The 21,975-nt window shown below is 47.0% G+C and overlaps 1 protein-coding gene across 1 annotated transcript in view; it reads left to right on the top strand.

Moving 5' to 3' along the window:
* IQCA1 (IQ motif containing with AAA domain 1) overlaps positions 1-21,975 on the top strand; it is a 117,888-nt gene that overhangs the window by 67,727 nt on the left and 28,186 nt on the right. The window contains exons 8-9 of the mRNA XM_030323789.1: positions 10,684-10,809; positions 20,120-20,195. Coding sequence (XP_030179649.1) covers positions 10,684-10,809; positions 20,120-20,195 — 202 coding nt within the window. The remainder of the gene's footprint in view (positions 1-10,683; positions 10,810-20,119; positions 20,196-21,975) is intronic.

Raw genomic sequence — 21,975 nt, 5'->3', positions numbered from 1 at the left:
TAAATGTAAAATAATGTCACTATATCTCTTTTCACCTATAGGGTTGGTAAAAATTTTAAGTCACGGTCATCACTGGAGTTGGTGAGCATGTAGAGAAAAGCCACTCTCATCCACTGTGGCTGGATACATAAATGCGTAAATTAGCATGACATTCTTGAGGGACGTGGGCCAAGTAAATATGAAATGTTTAATGAGTATACTCTTTGACCCATAAACGCTATTCAAGGAATTTACTCCAAGCACATGGTAAGACAAGTTGCCGTAGATCGGAGCCAACAAACTTTTTCCATAAAGGGCCAAATGGTCAATATTTGAGGCTATGGAACAACATTCTCTGCCACAGCTGCTCAACTCTGCCATCCCAGCATGAAAGTGAACACGGACAGTAGGTAATGAATGGGCATGACTGTGTTCCGATAAAACTTTATTTACAAACTGGGCAGCAGGCCGGATTTGGCCCCTGCGGTGTGATTTGCTGCCCCCTGCCATACACATGGTTGAACCAGCTGTCCGTGTCTGCCCCATTTGTAGCACTGATGAAGAAAACAGACTAATGCTTCTTAGGAGGGACCCAGTTAAGGAACACGAAGTACTATGCAGAGGTAAAAGCCATGCTACAGGTCAGGGTTTCTCACCCTCAGCACTACTGACCTCCCACCCCACCCTGTGCTCCCCTGAGTGAGCCCTCGGGGTCAAAGGGAAGCGCTCTTCCCCCCCCCCCATCAGAAGCTGACCTCAGCTCCCCAGCCTTCGCTCCGCCCTCCAGCAGACTCCTGTCCTCCTCGGAACTCAGCGACCACATAACCCCCCCCCAGCCCATCAAACCCTGCCTTGAGTGGCTATCATTTCGACTTGGTGCCATTTCTCGTTTTTACACGGTTAGGTCTTGTCTCTGCAGCTACGTTGTCAGGCACATGCTGTGTCCTGAAAGCCCACGGCCAGGCCCCAAATGCATTTCATGTTAGTTCAGAAAGGGAGTGATCTCAGGAGGAAGAAAGTTGGTGCCGTGTCTAAATCGTGTACAAGAGACGTTCACAAGTAGGGCTGAGGTCTACTAAAAACAAAAGAAACTGAGGATCTCCAGTTAATACATTAAAATAAAGCAAAGGAGGCCAGCCGCAAGGCAGCAGGACTTTCTTTTAATGTTTATTTATTTTTGAGAGAGAGCACGAGCATGAGCCCTGGAGGGGCAGAGAGCGCGCGAGAGAATCCCAAGCAGGCTCCGCGCTGTCAGCACAGAGCCCGACTCAGGGCTCGATCTCATGAACCACGAGATCGTGACCTGAGCTGAAACCAAGAGTCAGATGCTTAATGGACTGAGCCACCCAGGCGCCCTGAGGCAGCGTGACTTTTAAACATGGGTGAGTGAAGACTGGGGACAGCGTAGTGATGATGAACCAGAGTCCCAGCACTCGCTACATCCGCAGCCTCCCCTCGCGCCTCCGTTTTCTCCTCTGCAAATGGACATCCCAGCGGTGCCTCCTTCCCGGGGCTGATGTGATGGTTAGATGAAGTGATGTGCGTCGTGTACCTCAGGCAGCACACGTGGAAATCTTGCAGGAGGTCGTAACAGTTGTCGCTAACGGAAGGAGGAGGATGAAGAGACAGGCCAAGCACAAGCATGGTCGCATGTACGTAAAGAGTCAACTTTATGTTTGTAAAAAACAAACAGTGCAAACAGTTGCTACGAAGTGAGCATAATCCCGTTGCTACCAACTCCCCAGAAAGGCTGAGGACAAATAGAACCACAGACCAGTCTTCGTTACAAGTTTTAATGCAAAAATTCAAACCGAAATATCAGCACGCCAGAACCACTGACAACCCAGAGCCTGGAACCCGCTTCAGATTCTGTGTGTCTTTCTCTCTCTTCCCCTCCCCTGTTCGTGCTGTTTCTCTCTCTCAAAAATAAATAAAAGTTGGGGCGCCTGGGTGGCGCAGTCGGTTAAGCGTCCGACTTCAGCCAGGTCACGATCTCGCGGTCCGTGAGTTCGAGCCCCGCATCAGGCTCTGGGCTGATGGCTCGGAGCCTGGAGCCTGTTTCCGATTCTGTGTCTCCCTCTCTCTCTGCCCCTCCCCCGTTCATGCTCTGTCTCTCTCTGTCCCAAAAATAAATAAAAACGTTGAGAAAAAAAAAAAATTTTTTAAATAAATAAATAAATAAATAAATAAAAGTTAAAATAAATATTAAAAAAAACAAATTCAACAGCCATTTGTGATATTATGAAACAAAACAAAAAAATCAGAATATAGGGATACTTCTTTAACATGACAAAGTATTTCTTGGTTCAAGATCTAATATTGCGCTTAATGAAATTCACAAGCGACAATTCCACCAATGTCATGAAAAATACAAGGGTGGCCATTGTCACCACTGTCCCCTAGGATCTATCAAGCACGGTGGGACACGAGAAAGAACGTAGAGATAGAGAAATTAGAACAGAAGAGGCAAAGCGAACACTTTTTGCAGGTTTGCTCTACACTTAGAAAAGCAATGAGAATAAACTGAACAGCCCCTTCACACAGTACGAGAAGGAAGACGGGGAGTTACAGACAGCAAAAGCGTTCATGTGTGCAAACAGCAGCTGGAAAGAAAGCAGAACAAAACGGTCCGTTTTCAACAGCAACAGCAACAAAACAATAAAGCATCCAGGAACAAACTTAATAATAAATGTGTGTTCTATGTGAAGAAAAGTTCAAAATACTGTGAGGGATGCAGAGGACAAGAGATAAAAGCACCCTGTGTTCTTAGGCAGGGATACACAGCACCATAAATACGTCAGCTCTCCCAAACTTCATCTGTACGTGTACTATGATCCAAACAAAAATACCAGTGGCATTATGGTGAAGGTGGGGTGGGCAGGCCTCACAGAATGTGACCGACCTGATTTTCCTGTTTTTTAATTTATATTTATTTTATTTATTTTTGAGAGAAACAGAGAGAGAACAGGCAGGGGAGGGGAAGAAAGAGAGGGAGACACAGAATCCAAAGCAGCCTCCAGGCTCTGAGCTGTCAGCACAGAGCCGGACGTGGGGCTTGAACCCACGAACTGTGAGATCATGACCTAAGCCAAAGTCAGACATTCAACCAACTGAGCCACCCAGATGCCCCGTGACCAACCTGATTTTAAACTTTAAATAGAAAGTCAATACCCAAGAATAACCAATAAAATTCCAAAAGCACAATGTAATGAGAAGAAACTAGCCCTACCCAGTATTGAACCGTGTCATTGAGAGCCCATTGCGGGGGCCTCGGTGGCTCAGCCAGTTAAGCGTCTAACTTCGGCTCTTCAGCTCAGGTCATGATCTCACGGTTCCTGAGTTCGAGCCCCACGTCGGGCTCTGTGCTGACAGCTCTGAGCCTGGAGCCTGCTTCAGATTCTGTGTCTCCCTCTGTCTCTACCCCTCCCCCACTTGTGCTCTGTCTCCCTCTGTCTCTCAAAAATAAGTAAATGTAAAAAAAATTTTTTTTTTAATTTCTTTTCCTAGGGGCGCCTGGGTGGCTCAGTCGGTTGAAAAGAATTTTTTTTAAAGAGCCCATTGAAAGAGGCAAATAACTAAAAAGACGCATCAATGGAAAAGAATAGGAAATCAAGAAATATACCCAAATTTACGCAAATTTCGTCCATAATAAAGATGGCATCTCACCTTTCTTGGGTAAGGGGGAGAAAAGACCACTTAATAAATAGTATTAGAATAAGCAGGTCATCATCTGAAAAAAAGAAGAAAATTAAATCCCTGTTTCTTTATAGCTTCTACCAGAATGCTTCCAGATGGATCAAAGATGTAAACGTCAAACGAAACAAAAACACAAAAGAACTAGAAGAAGCCAAGGAAGAAATGTCATAACCTCAGAGTGAAAAAGACATTTCTACCTCTGCCGCACAACCCAGGAGTCATAGAAGAAAAAAATGAAATTTTAAATGACACACACACAGTTTCTAACCCACGTGGCAAAACCAACCCCAAGTGAAGTCCAATGACCAATGACACAGTAGGATAATTACTTGTAATAAGCATCACACACAGGAGGTCATTGTTTTCATATATAAAGAGCTCCTGCAGATCTGTAAAAAAAAAGATCAATAACCTGATATTTTAAAAAGCCAAAGGATATGAACAGGCAATTCTCAGAAAAGAAAATGTAAATGGGTTTGAAACATAATAAAAGATGTTCAGAATATGAAAAGATTATCAACCCCATGCCTATAACAGAAACGCAAATTAGAACTGAACTAACAGACATTGCTCAATTGAACCTCATCAAAATTCAAAAATTTTACACCTCAAAAGATGCCATCAAAAAAATGCAAAGACAAAAACAGACTGGGGGAAGATATGTCTTCAGACATATCTGGAAAGGGATTTATATCCAGGATAAACAAAGAACTCTAACGTCTCAATAAGAAGCCTATTCAGTCAAAGAACGGGCAAAAGACTTGAAGACCATGCACAATGGATCGTATATGAATAGCTAATTAGCACAGGAAAAGATGCTTGACACCATTAGTCACTAGGGAGATAAAATTTAAAACTGCTATGAACCCACAATTGTATGGTCAACATACAGTTGCTTCAACAAAGCAGGAAAGGATATCCAATGGAAAAAAGATAGTCTCTTCAACAAATGGTGCTGAGAAAACTGGACAGCAACGTGCAGAATAAAACTGGGCCACTTTCTTATGCCATACCCAAAAATAAATTCAAAATGGATGAAAGACCTAAATGTGAGACAGGAAAAAATCCTAGAAGAGAGCACAGGCAGCAACCTCTTTGACCTCGGCCATAGCAACTTCTTACTAGACATGTCGTCTAAGGTAAGGGAAACAAAAGCAAACATGAACCATTGGGACTTCATCCAGATAAAAAGCTTTTGAAAAGTGAAGGAAACAATCAACAAAACGAAAAGGCAGCCTACGGAATGGGAGAAAATATTTGCAACTGACATAGCTGATAAAGAGTTGGTGTCCAAAATCTATAAAAAACTTATCAAACTCAACACCCAAAAAACAAACAACCCAGCGAAGAAATGAGCAGAAGACACGAATAGACACTTTTCCAAAGAAGACATCCAGATGGCTGACAGACACATGAAAAGATCCTCGGCATCATTCATCATCAGGGAAACACAAATCAAAACCGTGATGAGATAACACCTCACACCTGTCCAAATGCCTAAAATTAACAACGTAAGAAACAACAAGTGTTGGCAAGGATACAGAGAAAGGGGGGCCCTCTTGCACTGCTGGTGGAAATGCAAACTGGTACAGCCACTCTGGAGAACAGTGTGGAGGTTTCTCAAAAACACTATAAATAGAACTACCTTATGATTCAGCAATTGCACTATTAGATATTTACCCAAAAGTTACAAAAATACAGATTTGAAGGGATACATGCACCCCAATGTTTTAGAGCAGCACTATCAACAATAGGCAAACTATGGAGACCGCCCAAATGTCCACCAACTGATGAATGGATAAAGAAGATGTGGCATATAGATATACAATGGAATATTACTCAGCCAACAAAAAGAGTGAAATCTTGCCATTTGCAGTGACGTGGATGGAGCTAGAATGTATTATGCTAAGTGAAATAAGTCAGTCAGAAGTCAGATAAAGACAAGTACCGTATGATTTCACTCGTGTGGAATTTAAGAAGTAAAACAGATGAGGGGCGCCTGGGAGGTTCAGTCGGTTAAGCGTCCGACTTCGGCTCAGGTCATGATCTGTGTCTCCCTCTCTCTCTGCCCCTCTCCTGCTCACACTCTGTGTGTCTCTCTCTCAAAAATAAATAAACATTAAAAAAAAGAGAGAAAGAAAACAGATGAACATATGGAAAGGGGAGGGAAGAAAAGAGAGGGAAACAAACCACAGAAGACTCAATGATAGAGAACAAACTGAGGATTGATGGACGGAAGTGGGTGGGGGATGGGCTAAATAGTGACGGGCATTAAGGAAGGCACTTGTAATGACGAGCACTAGGTGTTGTATGTAAGTGATGAGTCACTGAATTCTACTCCTGAAACCAATATTGCACTGTATGTTAACTAAACTTTAAATAAATAAATAATAAATACATGAATGAATGAATAAATCCTGCAATGAGACCATTTCATACCCACTAAGATGGTGACAATCAAGAGGACAGACAATAACAAATGTTGAGGGTGCAGAGAAAAGGGAACCCTCCTGTGGTGCTGGTAGGAACACAAAATGGTGGGGCCACTTGGAGAAAAGTTTGTCAGTTTCTTTAAAGTTAGATATAGGAGTGCTTGGGTGGCTCAGTCTGTTAAGTGTCCAACTCTTGATCTCAGCTCAGATCTTGATCTCAGGATCCTGAGTTCAAGCCCCTCATTGGGCTCCACATTGGGTATGAGGCCTACTTCACTAGTTTTTTTTTAAAGGTTTTTTTTTTTTATTTATTATTTTTGAGAGAGAGACAGACAGAGCCTGAGCTGGGGAGGAGCAGAGAGAGGGAGAAACAGAATCTGAAGGAGGCTCCAGGCTCTGAGCTGTCAGCACAGAGCCCGACACGGGGCTTGAACTCATGAACTGTGAGATCATGACCTGAGCCAAAGTCATACACTTAACTGACTGAGCCGCCCAGGCACTCCTGAAGCCTACTTTAAAAAAAAAGTTAAATATAAAGATGCCAAATGACCCAGCAGCCCACTCTCGGGCTTCTATCCAAGAGAAATGAAAATATGTCCACACAAAAAAGTTTATGTATGAACATTCATGAGACTATTATTCATAATAGCCAAAACTTTGGAACAACTTAAATATCCATCACGCGGTAACTGGATAGGGCAGATGTGGTGCGTGCATGCAAAGGAATATTATTTGGCGATAAAAAAGGAAAAATCAATTGAGATACACCACAACATGGGTAGACCTCGAAAACATGATGCAAACGCAAAGGAACCAGACATAAGAGACCACACGTTATATGATTCCATTTACAGGAAACATCCAGATAAAGTGACTGTATGGAGGCAGGGAGGAGATTAGCATTTGCCTGTCAAGGGGTGAAGGAAAAGCAAAAGGACTGACCACAGACATGAGGGGCTCACACTGGGGTGATGGAAATGTTCTAAATCGGATTCATGGTGATGGTTGCACAACTTGGTGTATCCACTAAAAACAATTGAATTGTACCCTTGGAATGTGTGAATACATGCTATGTAAAACATGCCTCAAAAAATTACATTATGATATATTATATTATTGTGAAAGAAACCAGGTGGTGGGGCCAGATTTGGCCCTCAGGCCCCACAGTTTCCTGAAAACATGGCGGCTGCCTTAGCAAAGCAATAAAGGGTCCTTCTGACTTTGGGAGGTTTTGCTAAAGTTGAAGAGCGTGAGCAAGATAAATTCAGCACTGCTATCGAGAAACAACTCCAGTGACATACCATTTGCTCAGCCGTTCGGGTAGCAAACATAAATACACAGGGTCACACCGTGTCAGAGCATATAAGGAAAGAAGCACCCCCTTGCACTGCTGCAGAGTAGAAGTTGGCAGCCCGATGGGGGCAGTGGGACTGCATTACAAATGGACATACCCTTGACCCAGCCTACTAGGAACTCATCCTGCAGATAGGCCCACACACCTCCCAGATGATATTTGCATGCACTTATTCGTGCAGCATTGCTAGTGAAAGCAAACAATGGGGAACAACCTAACTCCATCGATGGGAGAACAGCCAGATAATCGACACTACACCTATAAAAAAAAGAACAAGGAAGCCCTTTACGCACTGCGAAGGAAAGACGGCCAGGACATTATCAGGAGAGAAGTTCACAAGGACAGTGGGTACGATACACTGACGTTTGTATAGAATGACCAGTCTATGTTTACATTATGTGTTTGTGTGTATACCTGTGTACACATTTGTGTACTTTGGAAGATTTTGCTAGGGTTGAAACTCAAGAGGAGGGGCACCTGGGTGGCAGAGTTGGTTGAGCGCCCAACTCTCGATTCTGGCTCAGGTCATGATCCCATGGTTGGGGGATCAAGCCTCACGTCGGGCTCTAGGCTGAGCAGGGGGCCTGCTTAAGATTCTCTCTCTCTCTCTCTCTCTCTCTCTCTCTCTCTCTCTCTCTCTCCTTCTCTCTCTCTCTCTTCTTTCTCTCTCTCTACCCTCTCCCCCCACTCTCAAGCACATACACTGTCTCTCTCACTCAAAAAAAAAGATCTTTAAAAAAAAAGAAAAAACCAAGAACAAAATAAATCCAACATTGGCTTAAAAAAAAGACAAACTCCAATCACACACCATTTCACACCATTGGCAAACATAACACAGCCGTGTGTGTGTGTGTGTGTGTGTGTGCACATATATTTGCATACAGCTATATAAAATGTCTCCAGAAGTATCTCCAAGGAATTGAGGCTGGCTTTAGAAAGCTGACTGGCTCACAGCATGGGAATGGAACATTTCACTACATGCTCTTCTGTCGTTCTTGAATTGTGGGCCATGTGAATGTATTTATTCATCAAATTAATAAACTAAGGATATGGAGGAAATAAATAATACAATGGAAAAGGCTTTCAAAGATACACTGAATTGTATGTTCCACAAATAAGGATGTCACCATTTTGTATAGCCGCTCACATTTTATACATCGGGCTATTTTTTGAAAATTGTCTTTATGTTTCTGAAAGCTTCCAGACTTCCAAGGACCAAAAAAATATTCATGCTCCGTAAGTGCTCCAAACGTAAAAGTCCTGAGCAGCCATGATTTGGGTCTCTGAGTTGAGGCGAGCCTGATCCCCAAGGAAAACATTGCTACTTGGACAAGAGACTTTTAATTCCATCCAGAGACACCCTTTTTATTACCATATAATGTGTGCAACACATACGTCACCTCTCACCCTCCCCAGCACCCTTTCTGTGAGCCTCATCCCACCGAGAGCTTCACTAGAGCCTAGGGGATGGGCAGACCTCTGGATAGAGGGAAGTAGGGCACATGACTAATGACTATGGTGGTGGTGTTGTTTTTAAGTCCAGATGGGACCAGAATATCCTGCTTGGTTCACAATAAAGCTGTATCGTTTATATTTTTAAAGGTTTGAACTAAGCTCCTAAAAGCCACGTAGGTATAAATAACAAAAATATAATACTAGAAAATAAACGTCAGCAGTGTCGTAAATCACTAACAAGGTGTAACAAGCAGCCCTGGTCCCAGGAGGATGATTTACTACAACGTAGTAGAGGTGAAATGCTACTAGCCTTTTGGTTTAATTGCATACCCTGCCGTCCAGAAGAAACCACTGTCCTCAATTTGGCATTGGGCGTTCCCTCATATGTCTTTTTTACTTGGACGACATATGTTTGGATCCTGAAACTGGAGAGTATTTTTTTTTTTTTATTGAACTATATGCGTTTTGTATGATAGGATAAATCGACCTACGCTGGGCACACCTTGCCTCGTTCCTTTCTGTGTTGTGAAATTCATCCCGGTTAGTGCCTCTTTGGATCCCAGCTCTACACCCCCCAGCTGTGTGTCCTTGGCCACATGACTGAACCCTTTGTGCCCTGTTCTCTTACCGACAAAACAGGTTGGTGACAGCTCCCATCCCTGGGCTGCATTTAGCAGTAAATGAGTTCGTCTTTGTGCCGCTCTTAGGACCATGTCTGGTTTATCATATATGCAATGGACGCGAGTACCGACTTCACTTCAGAAAATGAAACTCGGAAACTAGGTCCTAGGGATGTCATGCCACTTGTCTCGGTCACATGATCAGTGATGGGTGGAGCCCCAGGGTCTAACAGGAAATGGGTCCTATCACTGGCACCCTCACATCTCCCAGAATTCATGGCTCTCGGCCACAGCAAATGGGAGCTCAGCAAACATCTGTTGTACAGAAGGGATTGTGTGATTTTTCACAAACCTTTACTAATTCTCTGATGAAGCTAATCTGATGTGAACCAGGTACTTCTTAAAAGATATTGAAAATTTGGGAAGAATAAATGGCGTTTTGTCACTGTAGGAAATAGAAATGAAGCCACAAGTGAAAGAAACCAATCATGAGGGGCGCCTGGGTGGCTAAGTGTCCAACGTCAGTTCAGGTCATGATCTCGTGTTTCGTGAGCTCGAGCCCCCGGTCGGGCTGTATGCTGACAGCTCAGAGCCTGGAGCCTGTCTCACGGTGCGTGGGATCAAGCCCTTCATCGGGCTCTGTGCTGATAGTGTAGAGCCTGCTTGCGATTCTCTCTCTCCCTGTCTCTCTGCCCCTCCCCTGCTCGTGCGCGCTCTCTCTCTCTCAAAATATTTTTTTTCAAAATTTTTCATAAAAATTTAAAGAAAAAAAAGAAAAGAAAAGTTATTGGAAAGGCGCCTGTCCCGCGGAGTCCAGGCAGGAAACCAAGGTAGCCTCAGCTCCACTGGGGAAAGTGTAAGCAGGTCTGGCACTAGGAAGCCGTGAGCTCTCCTGCGTCGGGACTGGGTTCAGAAATGTCCAGCCTCCCTTTCAACCGCCCCCAAGATCCGACGGCTGCCCGATAAATCCAGCCAGAGGCAGCCAGCAGCCAGCGATGTCCCCACGAGGGTCTGCCTTGGGCCCCAGAGCAAGGCAGGGAGGGAGGGGGCACTGATCAGCACACATACTTCCTCCAGACGGGAAAACCAGTCCTCATCCCGATGGGGCTCCATTAAAGCACGATGCTCATTTTGTGTTCCTTACCAGGTTACTGAAGATATTCTTGCAAGCCAAGAAGAGGAGGAGAAAAACGAAAAGAATAAAAAGAAGGCAAAGAAACCCAAGAAACCTAAGGAAGATCAGGAAAAGAAAAGCACGAGGGAAAAAAGCAAGGTGAGGAATTTGGAATTTTAGAAATTTTCTTTTAAGTGACTTTTTTTGCTTTGAATCCGCAGCTTGGTCCCCTCCGGAGATGGCAGACGTTCGTTTCCTAGGCAACCGTTCTTTCCTACCAACTGTTTTTCAGTATTTTTTTTTATTCTGCTCCATCACCCGTCACCATCCTCTCTGTGACTTGTAGTAAATAAATATTAGGATAAAGAGTGGTTTCAAGGACTCGGACCCTGTACGTGTTTATTCATGCATGGGATACCTTTGAAATTTTTATTCCTCGAAATCAGTGATCCCTCCGGTCTTTCCTCAAAGGTGGACATCAGGAAAAATGCTGGCGAACCAGAGGACCACTGCAAAGTCAAAATAATCTTAACTGCTTTAACCGAAGTGTGTTCGTTCAAATTTATCCCTTCACGCTGACATGGTGGCTACCTTTTAGTGGGAGTTTTTCCTTCTTACTATCCAAAGGAAATCAGAGTTCAAACAGTGTCACCTTGGGCCAGGCCTCCCCTCGTGCAAGGGGGAAGGTGGTGGCCGTGGCTGGATTCACCAGGTGCTGCTGCCTTGGGGAGGCAACCGGCGGGGTCTTCACCTTCAAGCACGTGGAGAGGTGGGCGCCCAGGGCAGTGTTCTCCCGGCAGAAACTCCTTCTATGGGGGGTGGAGCTCAGGCTGGAAGCTGGCATCGTCCTGAAGCGTGATTATGTCTAAAGAAGCATTTCTGTGTAGACAGTTCCTTCTTCACAGCTGACCAAAACCCTGATCTCAGTCAACTCAGGAGAACGGATCCTTAAGGGCGATGGTCCGTCTGTGACCCTGTCCAGGGGCAGAGACCCAGCTGTCGCTCAGGTAGCAGCGGCCACACTCCTCCTGTTCCAAGAGGTGGATTCGGGAGAGACACGGGGCGGGCTGCATACTCCAGGACAAGTGATGGGACCAAGGAGTCAGAAACTATGAGCAGGGGAGAAAGGAGACTGTTGGTGAATGCACAGTGACAATACCCAGCTTCCACGTAAATGCAAGTCCCGGGTGGTGGTGATGAAGGCCAACCTCTTGTTAAAAATCCCTTGCGCGGGGCGCCTGGGTGGCTCAGTCGGTTAAGCGTCTGACTCTCGATTTCAGCTCAGGTCATGATCTTACGGTGTGTGGGTTCGAGCCTCACGTCGGGCTTTGCGCGGAGGGCGCGGAGACTGCTTGGGATTCCCTCTCCCTTTCTCTCTGCCCCTCCGCCACTCAAATAAATACATAAACTTTAAAAAAAAAAAATCTCCCTTGCACGATTGCAGCTACCCAGCTGGAGACAATTGCCCCTTCTGCCAGGTTCTTCTCCCCTTCTCCGGCACCGTGGCTGACAGAACCTGCCCCCATCCGTCTTTGTCCCTCTCCTTCACCACGCTGCATTGTGTGCTCTTGTTTTGAAGAGAAGAGAGACCTCTTACAGCTCGCTCGGGGCACAACCCGCTCCACCGCAACCCCAGCTCAGTCCCCAGCTACCCAGTGTGTTGTGCTGACCCCTCATCTAATTCCACCCCAGGAATTGCTGCTCCAAGGCCACACCACCCAGGGACAGCCCACCCCCCTCCGTGGGGCCATTCTGAAGGGTTGTCCCAGCTCCCAGGCTCCCTGTGGGGTCAGCTGACCGCTCACGTCCAGGGGTAGCACGGCTCAGCTACATCTGGTTCTCTTCCCGGGGCTGCTCCCCTCCCGGTGGGTGGTGTTCCCAGTAGATCACCCCCTCGGCCTCCATCTGAGTGTTTCCAGGGAACCCAACCCACGAGGCCACCTGTTGTCCCTTACTCCTCTGCTTGGGTCCCAAAGCTTCTAATGTGTTGCAGAAGAAAAATTAAAAAAATAAATAAAATGAGAAGAAGAGAGCTTACTTGATACAGTTCATTTTTAAAGCCCCCCCCCCTCACACGCTGCAAGATACTTTTCAAGCGGTGCCTGAGAATAAGGACAATTGGAAGGATTTCAATTTTATTCTAAGCATTCTCTTGCTCTAAATATGCATTAGGGAGTTTGACACTTGCAAATTAAAAATTCACTGTTAATGAAGCGTGTTCCATAAAAAAAAAAAAATCTGAAATGATCAGCTATACAATCTGGTCTTTGTTGAGCGAAGGTATTTTATTAACTGGCAATTAAAGAGTCACTTCATGATGAACAGTTTGGGCCAGGAAGCAAACTCTGAATCCATCAGCATTTGCGAAGTGGCTGGAAATGAAGGGAAAAATCCTTCAGAGCTACTTAGAACTGAATCTATTCATGAAAAGTACAGGTCTACCCGGTGACCTTTTGTATTGACTTTTAAGAGTCTTAATTTAGAATCAACCCCAAAGCATCTAAAAGCATTCCTGTGTGTGAGAACTGGCATGTTGACCTGTAGAAACAGACATCTCGAATTCATCCCGGTCCAAGAGTAAGGCAGGGGAGAGGGGAAACTGGTTTGACTTCGCTTGTGTTCGTGCTGACTCACCCCTAACTCTTTCATGGTGGCACAGCTGTGGGATTATCCCTCAGGTATTTTTGTAAACCTGGTCGCTTCTCTATTGCCAATACATATATATGGTCAGAAAACTTGAGAAAGACCTCATATTAAAAAGAGAAAAACCTGAGGATTATCTGAATATTTCCACTCACCTCTACAAATGGAAAATAGACTCTTGTCAACATATCACACAAGTACAAGCTTCGTCAGTCCATAGAAAGGCTATAAATGAGCATATGTGGCCACAGAGGAGCTGTTGACAAAGGTCTGGAGGTGAGTGAATCAGAAGGCTGCATGGGGGTCAGGGGCTCCAGGCAGGATTCCAGGCCATCGCTGAGCCAAGGAACCAGAGGACAACTTCAGAGCAAGGAAGACAGAGGCCAGGGAGGGTGTGGGGTGTGGGGCTGGGGAAGCCTGGAGCGTGGCCTGCAGGTGCTTGGCGGAACCTTCTGGAGAAGATGAGAGTCACCCCTGGGGTAGTGACCTGAGCAGACCTAAGCTGTGCAAGCTGTGGTCTAAGGTCTGTGGTTCACGACCGTGGTTGGGATGGCCTGTGGGTGGGGAAGTGATGGAGGCAGGGAGGCTGTTAGGTCCAGGCAGGGAGTCCCAAGAGACAGGAAGCAGGGTCCGTGCAAGCCCAGGTTCCACCCAAGGGCAAGTGTGGGCCAGGGGCCGGAGCTCCTCTGAAGTTTGCGTCCATCTCCATCGGAGAACGCATTTAAAGTCAGACATCATCCACAAGGCTGTGAGTGAAGTGAGTTCTGTTTGTCTTGTTGATTTTTTGCAAAAATGATGAGGAAGGAAAGGCACATCCAGCTGGTGGTACAAAGATCTGGGCTCATAGTGAGCAGAACGGTGACACCCTGGCCTGGCTCACAAATACCCATGGTCATCCTTTCATGACTGCCTCCCCTCCCTCCTCAGCCCCTTCCTGGGGTCCCCTCCATCTGCATAAGAGAGTCTCAGAGTGCCCTGCCCAAAACACCTCTCCCGCAACCCTAGTGCAGCCGGGCAGAGCTCCCCTTAGACACTCTGTCATTCAGGACTCTGAGGATTAGTGAGTGTCCCTGTGGTATCTTGAGATGTTTGAACCTGGAGATGACCGGAAGGAAGTTTAAGGGGTTTGGGTGTCCCTGCTTGGATTTCCAATTTTCTGGAGGGCTGATGGCATGAGAAGAGAGAGTGCCGTCAGGGTGGACCTCCGTAAATCGTGCACAGCATTTTAGAACAATTGTGGCGGGTGGTCCTACATTCACTTGACCATTTCATCAAGAAACGTCGCAGACAAGTTAACACTTAAAGCATGAAAGTTTTCCATTTCTTATCTGGATCCGTCTGGAGACCCTCTCTGCTGAGATGCTGAAGGACAGAAGCAAGGAGATTGATTCATGGCTCGTTCACCTTCACCAGCGCAAGTAAAGGGAAAACATAAAAGCACCATAGACACCTTCAAAAATGAGCTTCCAAAAATTAGTTGTTTCATCCCCTAGAGAAGAAAACGAACTTCTATCCTGTATCTTTTCTTATACAAAAATTAACTCAACACGGATCATGTATTTACATGTAAAACTAAAACCTTTAGGTACAAAGAGGGAAAACAGATCTTCAGGATCTAGCGCTGGGCAAACAGTTTTTACATTTGATGCCAAAAATATCCACAAAGGGAAAGATTGATAAATTGGACTTTATCAAAATAAAATTTTTTTCAAAAATATAGGGGCACCTGGGTGGCTGAGTTGGTTAAGCGTCTGACTCTTGATTTCAGCTCGGGTCATGATCTCCCAGTTCATGGCGTCAGGTTCTGCACTGACAGCACAGAGCCTGCTTGGGATTCTCTCTCCTCTTCTCTCTCTGCCCCTCTCCCACTTGCGCTCGCTCTCCCTCAAAATAAATAAACAAACATTAAAAAAATAGCAATAAAAAAATTAAAAAAAAAAACTTTTGCTCTGGGAAGAGGACGAAGAAATAAAGAGAAAATGGTTGCAGGCTATAGATCTGACAAAGGGCTAGCATCTAGAATACGTAAAGAATTCTCAAAATTTCAACAGTAAGAAAAAAAATTAGTCTTCCTTTCTATCTTTGGTTTGAAAATCATCTCTAAAAGCGTTAAGGATCGCAGACGAGGACATCCCTGTTAAGAATATGTAATAGAGGACAATGCTAGTCTGGTCGGGAGAACGTTCTCTGCAAGCCAACAGCAAGCTTTGCAAACGTGCTTTCAACGTCAGAATCACGCCATTCGCTTGACAGTCGTCTGTGTGGACTTCACGTTGGCTTTAGAAACAAAAACCCAGAGAAGGACCACCATGCGATCCATCCTTACAACCCTTTTCTCTTTGTTATCTTGCAAGCCATATGTTAAGCCATTTGGAACTATCTTAAATGGATTTTACCTGCCCAGACCACACGGTCATGTGATACTGAAGAGTCCTCTCTGCATTCACGTAACTTCGTGCTAAATCCTGGGAAGAGCCTGGTACCCACATGCAGCACCATTAGCTTGAGAAGCTTCTGCTTGTCTGCAGGGCCACCCAGCCTTTCCGTGACCACAGCGCCTCTTCTCCAACCGCTTGGCCCTAGCAGGTGCTCCCTAGTGAACCATGGAGCCAACCACCCTCTTCTATTATGTTAGGGTATTTCAAACTAAATTTTGTCCTCCTTCACAAGGATGGAAAAGTGAGTGAATTTCCAGAGGCTGGTATCAGGAATAAAGGTGTCATTGTGGAAATGTCCGTATTGAGCATCCTCTGTGTCCACTGAAGGACAGCGAGAGAGGAAGATAAGAAGCCTCGAGCTGTAGGGACAGGAGCTGTAACCCAGGAAACGGAGACCCCAAGGATAGACTCCCTGCAATTGTACATAAACTTCTACATGAAAGCGTATCACTCTAAGAAGAAGGTGTGTGAGTTTTTTTCATGTTTCCTCCTATCTAAAAAGCTCAAAAATCACCACTTCCAGAAAGGACATCATTGGTTATGCAGAAGGGCCAAGGAAAGTGCTGCTGGTTCAGAAAAGAGCGGGAGCGTTGTCTCCACCAGCCCTGGAGACAACGGAGGAGGCCTCCCCGAGAACATGGCCTGTCAGCAGCCTTTCAGGAGCTCACACTCATAGCCCAGGTCTGCCCGGGTCTCCCCATCCCTGGGGTGGGGGAACCACCACAGCCTCGTGGCCGCCACTGCCTCCTCCCGTCCTGCCGTTCTGCCCCCTGTCACCCAGCCCGGCAGCCAGCGACCTGATGAAACCAGGACTCCGATCAGCACCCAAACAGTGCTTGGGGCTCAAGAGCTGGGCGGTAGTTCTTTCCAAAGGAATGCTGGATGTTCACCTGAAGGTTCTGGGAGGAGGTAGTGGGATACAAAGATGCACCAGATGCTAGAGACATCAAGAAGGGTGACTGGCCTGGGCTGGGTGTTGGAGGACGAGAGGGAGGTCAGGAGTCGAGGTGGACGCCAGGTGTCTTCGCTGAGATGCCACAGAGGATGAGGGACAGAAAGACAGGAGCTGGCTTCAGAATGACACAGATTGGAGGGTGGGACACCCACGCGGATGCATCACATGGTTAGTGGAAATTCCAGACAAACTCTGGCAAGATTCAAGAGGCCCCCCTGCACAGAAAGCCCCCATCGAGGACGGGAGAATGGATGGGCTGTGGGAAGACCAGTGTGGGGTTAAGCTGGAGAATCTGAATGGCGTCCACAGGGGAGCGCAGGAGGAAGAGGGGAAACCAGTGAGAGAAGGCAGCAGCCTGGGAGGAGGGAGACATTCGGCACCCTGGAGACAGTGAGGCTGCCATTTCCTTTTCCAACTGTGTGAGTTTCTGGAAGGACGAAAGGAAGGTTCTCCTTCTGTCCCCTCCGCCCAGCTACCGTGAGAAGTGAGAACTAATATGATGGAGACAAGTCAGGAGGTTCTTTGAAGGGTGGGAACCACTGTGTGGAATGTTCCAGAAAAGCCAAGGAGGATGCTTGAGGAAAAGGTGCGTTGATGGACACGTCACTGGGACGCAGAGCTCCTTCGGCTATAGAGGAGCGCAGGCCAGCAGGTGCAGAAAGCAGATCACCAACAGCAGACAGACTCGGGCTGAGACCCGAGGGCAGCTCATATACATACTTCTTAAGGAAATTGCCAAATGATCAACAAAGTCGAGAAAGGATTTTACGAAGGGATAGAGCTAAGTGTTCAGGGACGGGGGGAATGCACCCATGGTGTGGGCTGGGGGAGGTCCCGGGGCAGCAGGCAGGGAGGAGATGCTGCCCAATAGAGTAAGGCCAGGGTTCTCTGCAGCAAAGAATGCTGGGGGAGAAGCCAGGAGAAGCAAAGGGTTTCAGGGGCGAGGAGAGTGTGAAGGGGAGGAAAACCATTTCACCCAAATGGCCTCCATCAAGAAGGCTTAAAACCCACGTGACTCTGCTCAGCCAGCAGAACAGACAGCCACACAGGGACCGGTGCAGGGTTCGATGGTTACCGCTACCCTCTGAACCAGAAGACGGGACCAGACTGATGCTTGATTGATTGATTGATTGATTGATTGAATCAACCAGAATAATTCAGGTTGAGCGTTTTCACTGGACCCTGATTTCCCATAATGCGAGTTGCCAGAAAGATAACGGAGATTCCTTCCATTCAGCGTCAGAAATAAAGACCGGAGAATCCCCGGATAGTCCTTTGCTGGCCCTAGGACTTGGTTTTCCCAGACCCATCCCCCTGAATGCTCATCTAATTACCCCCATCAAGCAATATATAACAATTATCACTCAAGCGACACAAGTTCAGGGTAGAGGAGGAGAAATCGGGTTATTGATTTAAAAAAAAAAGAGAGAAAAACAAGCAAAGGTCGCGTGGAACCCGCCACCCGTCATCATTAACATGGTGGTGTATATCCTTCCAGACACTTCTTTAGGCATCGATGTATACTAATTGTTCCTTACGCTGCATGTTTCTAGTGACCATTAATTGTGGCATCCTGAAATGGGATGCTGAAGTCAGGATAAAGGTTAGGAACAAAGAGGAGTGTTTAAGTGAACCCTCTGGAGGCTGAGAAAGCTGGGCTTTTCCCTGAGTTAAGTCTTCCTAAAGGGCAAGGAGCTGAGCCGGGTGCACAGAGGTAAGAAGGGCTTCCCGGCAAAGAGGCCCCCACTGGGAAAGCATCGCTTGTAGGTGTGGAGCCCGGACGGTGGTCAGGGGCCTCGGAGGAGGACATCAGCTGGCGGTTTGGAGGGCTGTTGTGAGAAACGTGGCATATTTCTTACCACCGTCATAATGGCCAGGACAATTTTTCTGACAAAAATTAAGCCTAGGTGCCACCAGAGAAAATCAGGACCGATGTACTTAGAACACAGCTACCCATTTTTTGACTTCACATTGTGGGTTATCTCAGATGGGCTGAATACCTTCTATGTAAGAAGGAACAGCAGTCTGAAGCCTGAAAAGGCAGGAATCATTTTGATTCTGAATCTCCATGGAATTGAGAGAACAGTGTGAGCAGAAAAGTAAAATGGCATCCTCAATTACCTTCAAGCTTGAAAATAGTTATGAGATGCTTAATTTTTTTGCAAAGAGCTCTCATATTATTTTGGTGCCTTTTTATTTTAAAACACGGTTAGTAGCAATGAGAGCTCCTGGGCTGATTTTCGGTTGTGGGTCTAGAATCCGTTGAGTGGGAAATAATCAGTCTCTTCCAAATCACAGTAACCCTACCCCCACCCCTACCCTGAGGACACAGACCCTAAAAAAATAATCAGATTATCTGATAGCCACTGAGTGACCGATCTGACATTTGAACCTATATGTTAAGAGGTATATGCCGAATGCATACCCCATTTTTTTAGAGGTGGGGGGAGAGAGGGCATGCATGAGCAGGGTAGAGGGGCAGAGGGAGCGGGAGAGAGAATCCCAAGCAGGCTCCACACTCAGCATGGAGCCCAACACAAGACTCCATCCAATGACCCTGGGATCATGGAACCCAACACAAGGCTCCATCCAATGACCCTGGGATCATGACCTGAGCCGAAATCAAGAGTCGAGCACTCGACTGACTGAGCCACCCAGGTGCCCCCATGCCCCCATTCAAGAAATGTAACAGATGTGGCCCTGTTTGAACTCTGCCACTAATACCTGTTAATGTGCAGGGTCTCAGGTTCTCCTGGGCTGGGATTCTTGGACGCTCACTGAGCATGCTTTCGGACCCCCGCCCCATTATGTCACACCACGATCTCTCTTCCCAGTGTCTGCTGGGGCCAGGAAGTATAAGTAAATCCTACGTAGTGAGGAGAGAGTCTTTTTCACCTGGAAGAATCCAGCACAGCTTCACAGAAGAGGACACGTTTGCCTCAGACCTAAGAGGAATTTTCCACAAACGAAGATGGGAAAATGGAATTCTGATGGGAAAGAAGATGGGCACTTCCCCTCCACGTTCCGGGCAGCTAGATGTCCCGACAAGCCCGTGAGGGGAGGCAGTAGGACTCAGGCTGGGGATCAGCTCTCAGAGCAAAGAAGGAACCAGAGCATAAGACAACAGGACCAAGTTCGGCATGGGGTGCCCCAGGAGGGGTGAGAAACAGGGGAGCTTCAGCAGGCCTGCAGGCAGGGCTCAGTTTCTAGAATCATCCACACCCAGTTCGTGGACACAGCACTGCCTGCTCAGACGGGCCAGCTGGAACACTGCCCAGGTGGGTGGGCAAGGGGCTGGACCTTTGCTCGTAACCTAGGAAGGAGCCTGTGTGCCTTATCGTAGCCCATTCACCAGGATGTGTGCACTTGTATTTCTAGTCTCAACAGATAAAGTGGGGCTGTAATTAACCAAAATACCATTCTTCTTTAACAGGAAGAAGATGAGGGGTGGAAAATGTCACCGAGTGTCTTTCTTCCTACGATGGAGGAAGGAAATAACGTATACAAAGGTTGGTTTAGGAGAATATACGTGTCACCCTGTCCACCCAGCATGACCCCCAGCCCTAGCACCCCGCCTGGGTGGGGAAGAATGAGGTGCTCAGTCATGAGAGACTGAAAACATGCGGCTTGTAGCCCAGATCTTCTGTCTGTCTCTACTGCAAAATTCCTTTGAGTCGCTTAAAAGGCATCGAATCAGTAAAAGGGCCAGATATGAATACCACGAGAACATAATCTCTAAACCTCCATGCTGGTTTTGAACCCCTGGGACTTCAGCTGAACGTCCTCTTGCTGGGAATGAAAGGGATTTGTCCTGGGCCGTTTCAATGAAGAAAATCAATACCGTATGTCCAGTAAAATGTTTTAATCCTGTTAGACCAAGACAGGTGCTCCAGAAACCCACACGTAATTCTTCTGTCCACTGTTCAGCCTAATTAGCCCAGCGATAATCTGACTAGACCTGCACCTGTAGGAATTCGTCTTTCAAGCATTTCTAGTACAATCTACAAGAACAATTACCCAATTCCTTTGGTTCCCCTCCGCCCTCAGGATGAATCCCAACACAGAATGACCCGTCAGCATGACCCCGGTCATTGGTGCCCTTCGGTAATTCCCGAAAAATGCAGTAAGCTTGTGAAGTCGAGTTTTTGCGAGCATCGGCCATGCCCGTGGTTCCTTCCCACTTCTGGTCTTGTCTGGACAGCACTGGTCCTATTATTTACTTACCACCTTTTTTTCATTGACTTGTGGTTTTTACCCTGCAATAAATTGAGCCTCATCCTGGCCAGCAACCCGAATGTCCTTTCGGGTTGGAGATGCTAGTTACATGAAATAAAAACGTCCATGCGCCACCCGAAATTCTCTCACTTACCACCAGTGGCGAGGGTCCCACGCCGCATGGGATGCTGAACGAAGGCGGAAGCTTGGGGGGAAAGGTGGCGTCCACAGGATTTGGCATCCACTTTAATCGGGGAGGAAGGAGGTCAAGGCAGTAGCCCTGTCATGTTATTAGGTGCCCAAGACACGCGAGGCTTTGTGTTTTCTGTGCCCTTCTCATCTTCTCTTCCCGACAACCAGGGAGAGCAAACAAAGCCATCCCCCAGTGAGAAGGAGCCTCTGCCCACCCCCCCCCACCCCCCCAGTTTGAGAAGTCAAGTCCTTTACAAACCGCAGTGCAGAGCAATCACCATCAGAAACACCGGGCGTGGTGGAGGTGGATGGGTGGGGACAGTGGCCTAGGGCGAGCGGCTTCCGCAACTTAGGCCTCGCTGGGGACCTAGGAAGCGCGCACGTCACACTGCTGGGTCACGGGCCAGCTGTGGGTGCCACCAGAACTCAAGGTGTGTCTGCAACAACAGCTGCTACTTGGGGGGGACGTTTCTTTTGGCCTTCATGCCACCCCCGCTGGTCCTACTCTGCATGTCTATCCCCAGCCTCCGAGACCATTGTTCGCAACTTCCAACGCATCAGATAATTTGCCCCCTCGTGTTCTGCTGAAGTCCCCCCTCTTGGAGCCCTGTCACCTGTCACCCTGGGCCTCCCTTCACCTTTCCGGATTGTCACTCTCTCATTTTGGTGGAGCCCGCCCTTCAGGGTGTCTGGAGAAGCAGCTACCGCGGGGAGGCTCTAGGGGCCAATACATCTAAATATGGCCTTACACTTACGCTCAGCGGGACCATTTCCCTCGGCATTTGGGAGGCCTGGTTCCCTTCTCCTCCGAAATTAACTATCAGGAGAAAATAAGGGGGAAGGAAAGGAAGGTGAGAGATAGCCAACCCCTCATCTGCCATC

Source organism: Lynx canadensis, chromosome C1 (assembly GCF_007474595.2).
Source record: "Lynx canadensis isolate LIC74 chromosome C1, mLynCan4.pri.v2, whole genome shotgun sequence".
NCBI classification, from domain to species: domain Eukaryota; kingdom Metazoa; phylum Chordata; class Mammalia; order Carnivora; family Felidae; genus Lynx; species Lynx canadensis.
Note: the sequence above shows the minus strand (reverse complement) of the source record. Positions and strands in the feature narration are given on the sequence as shown.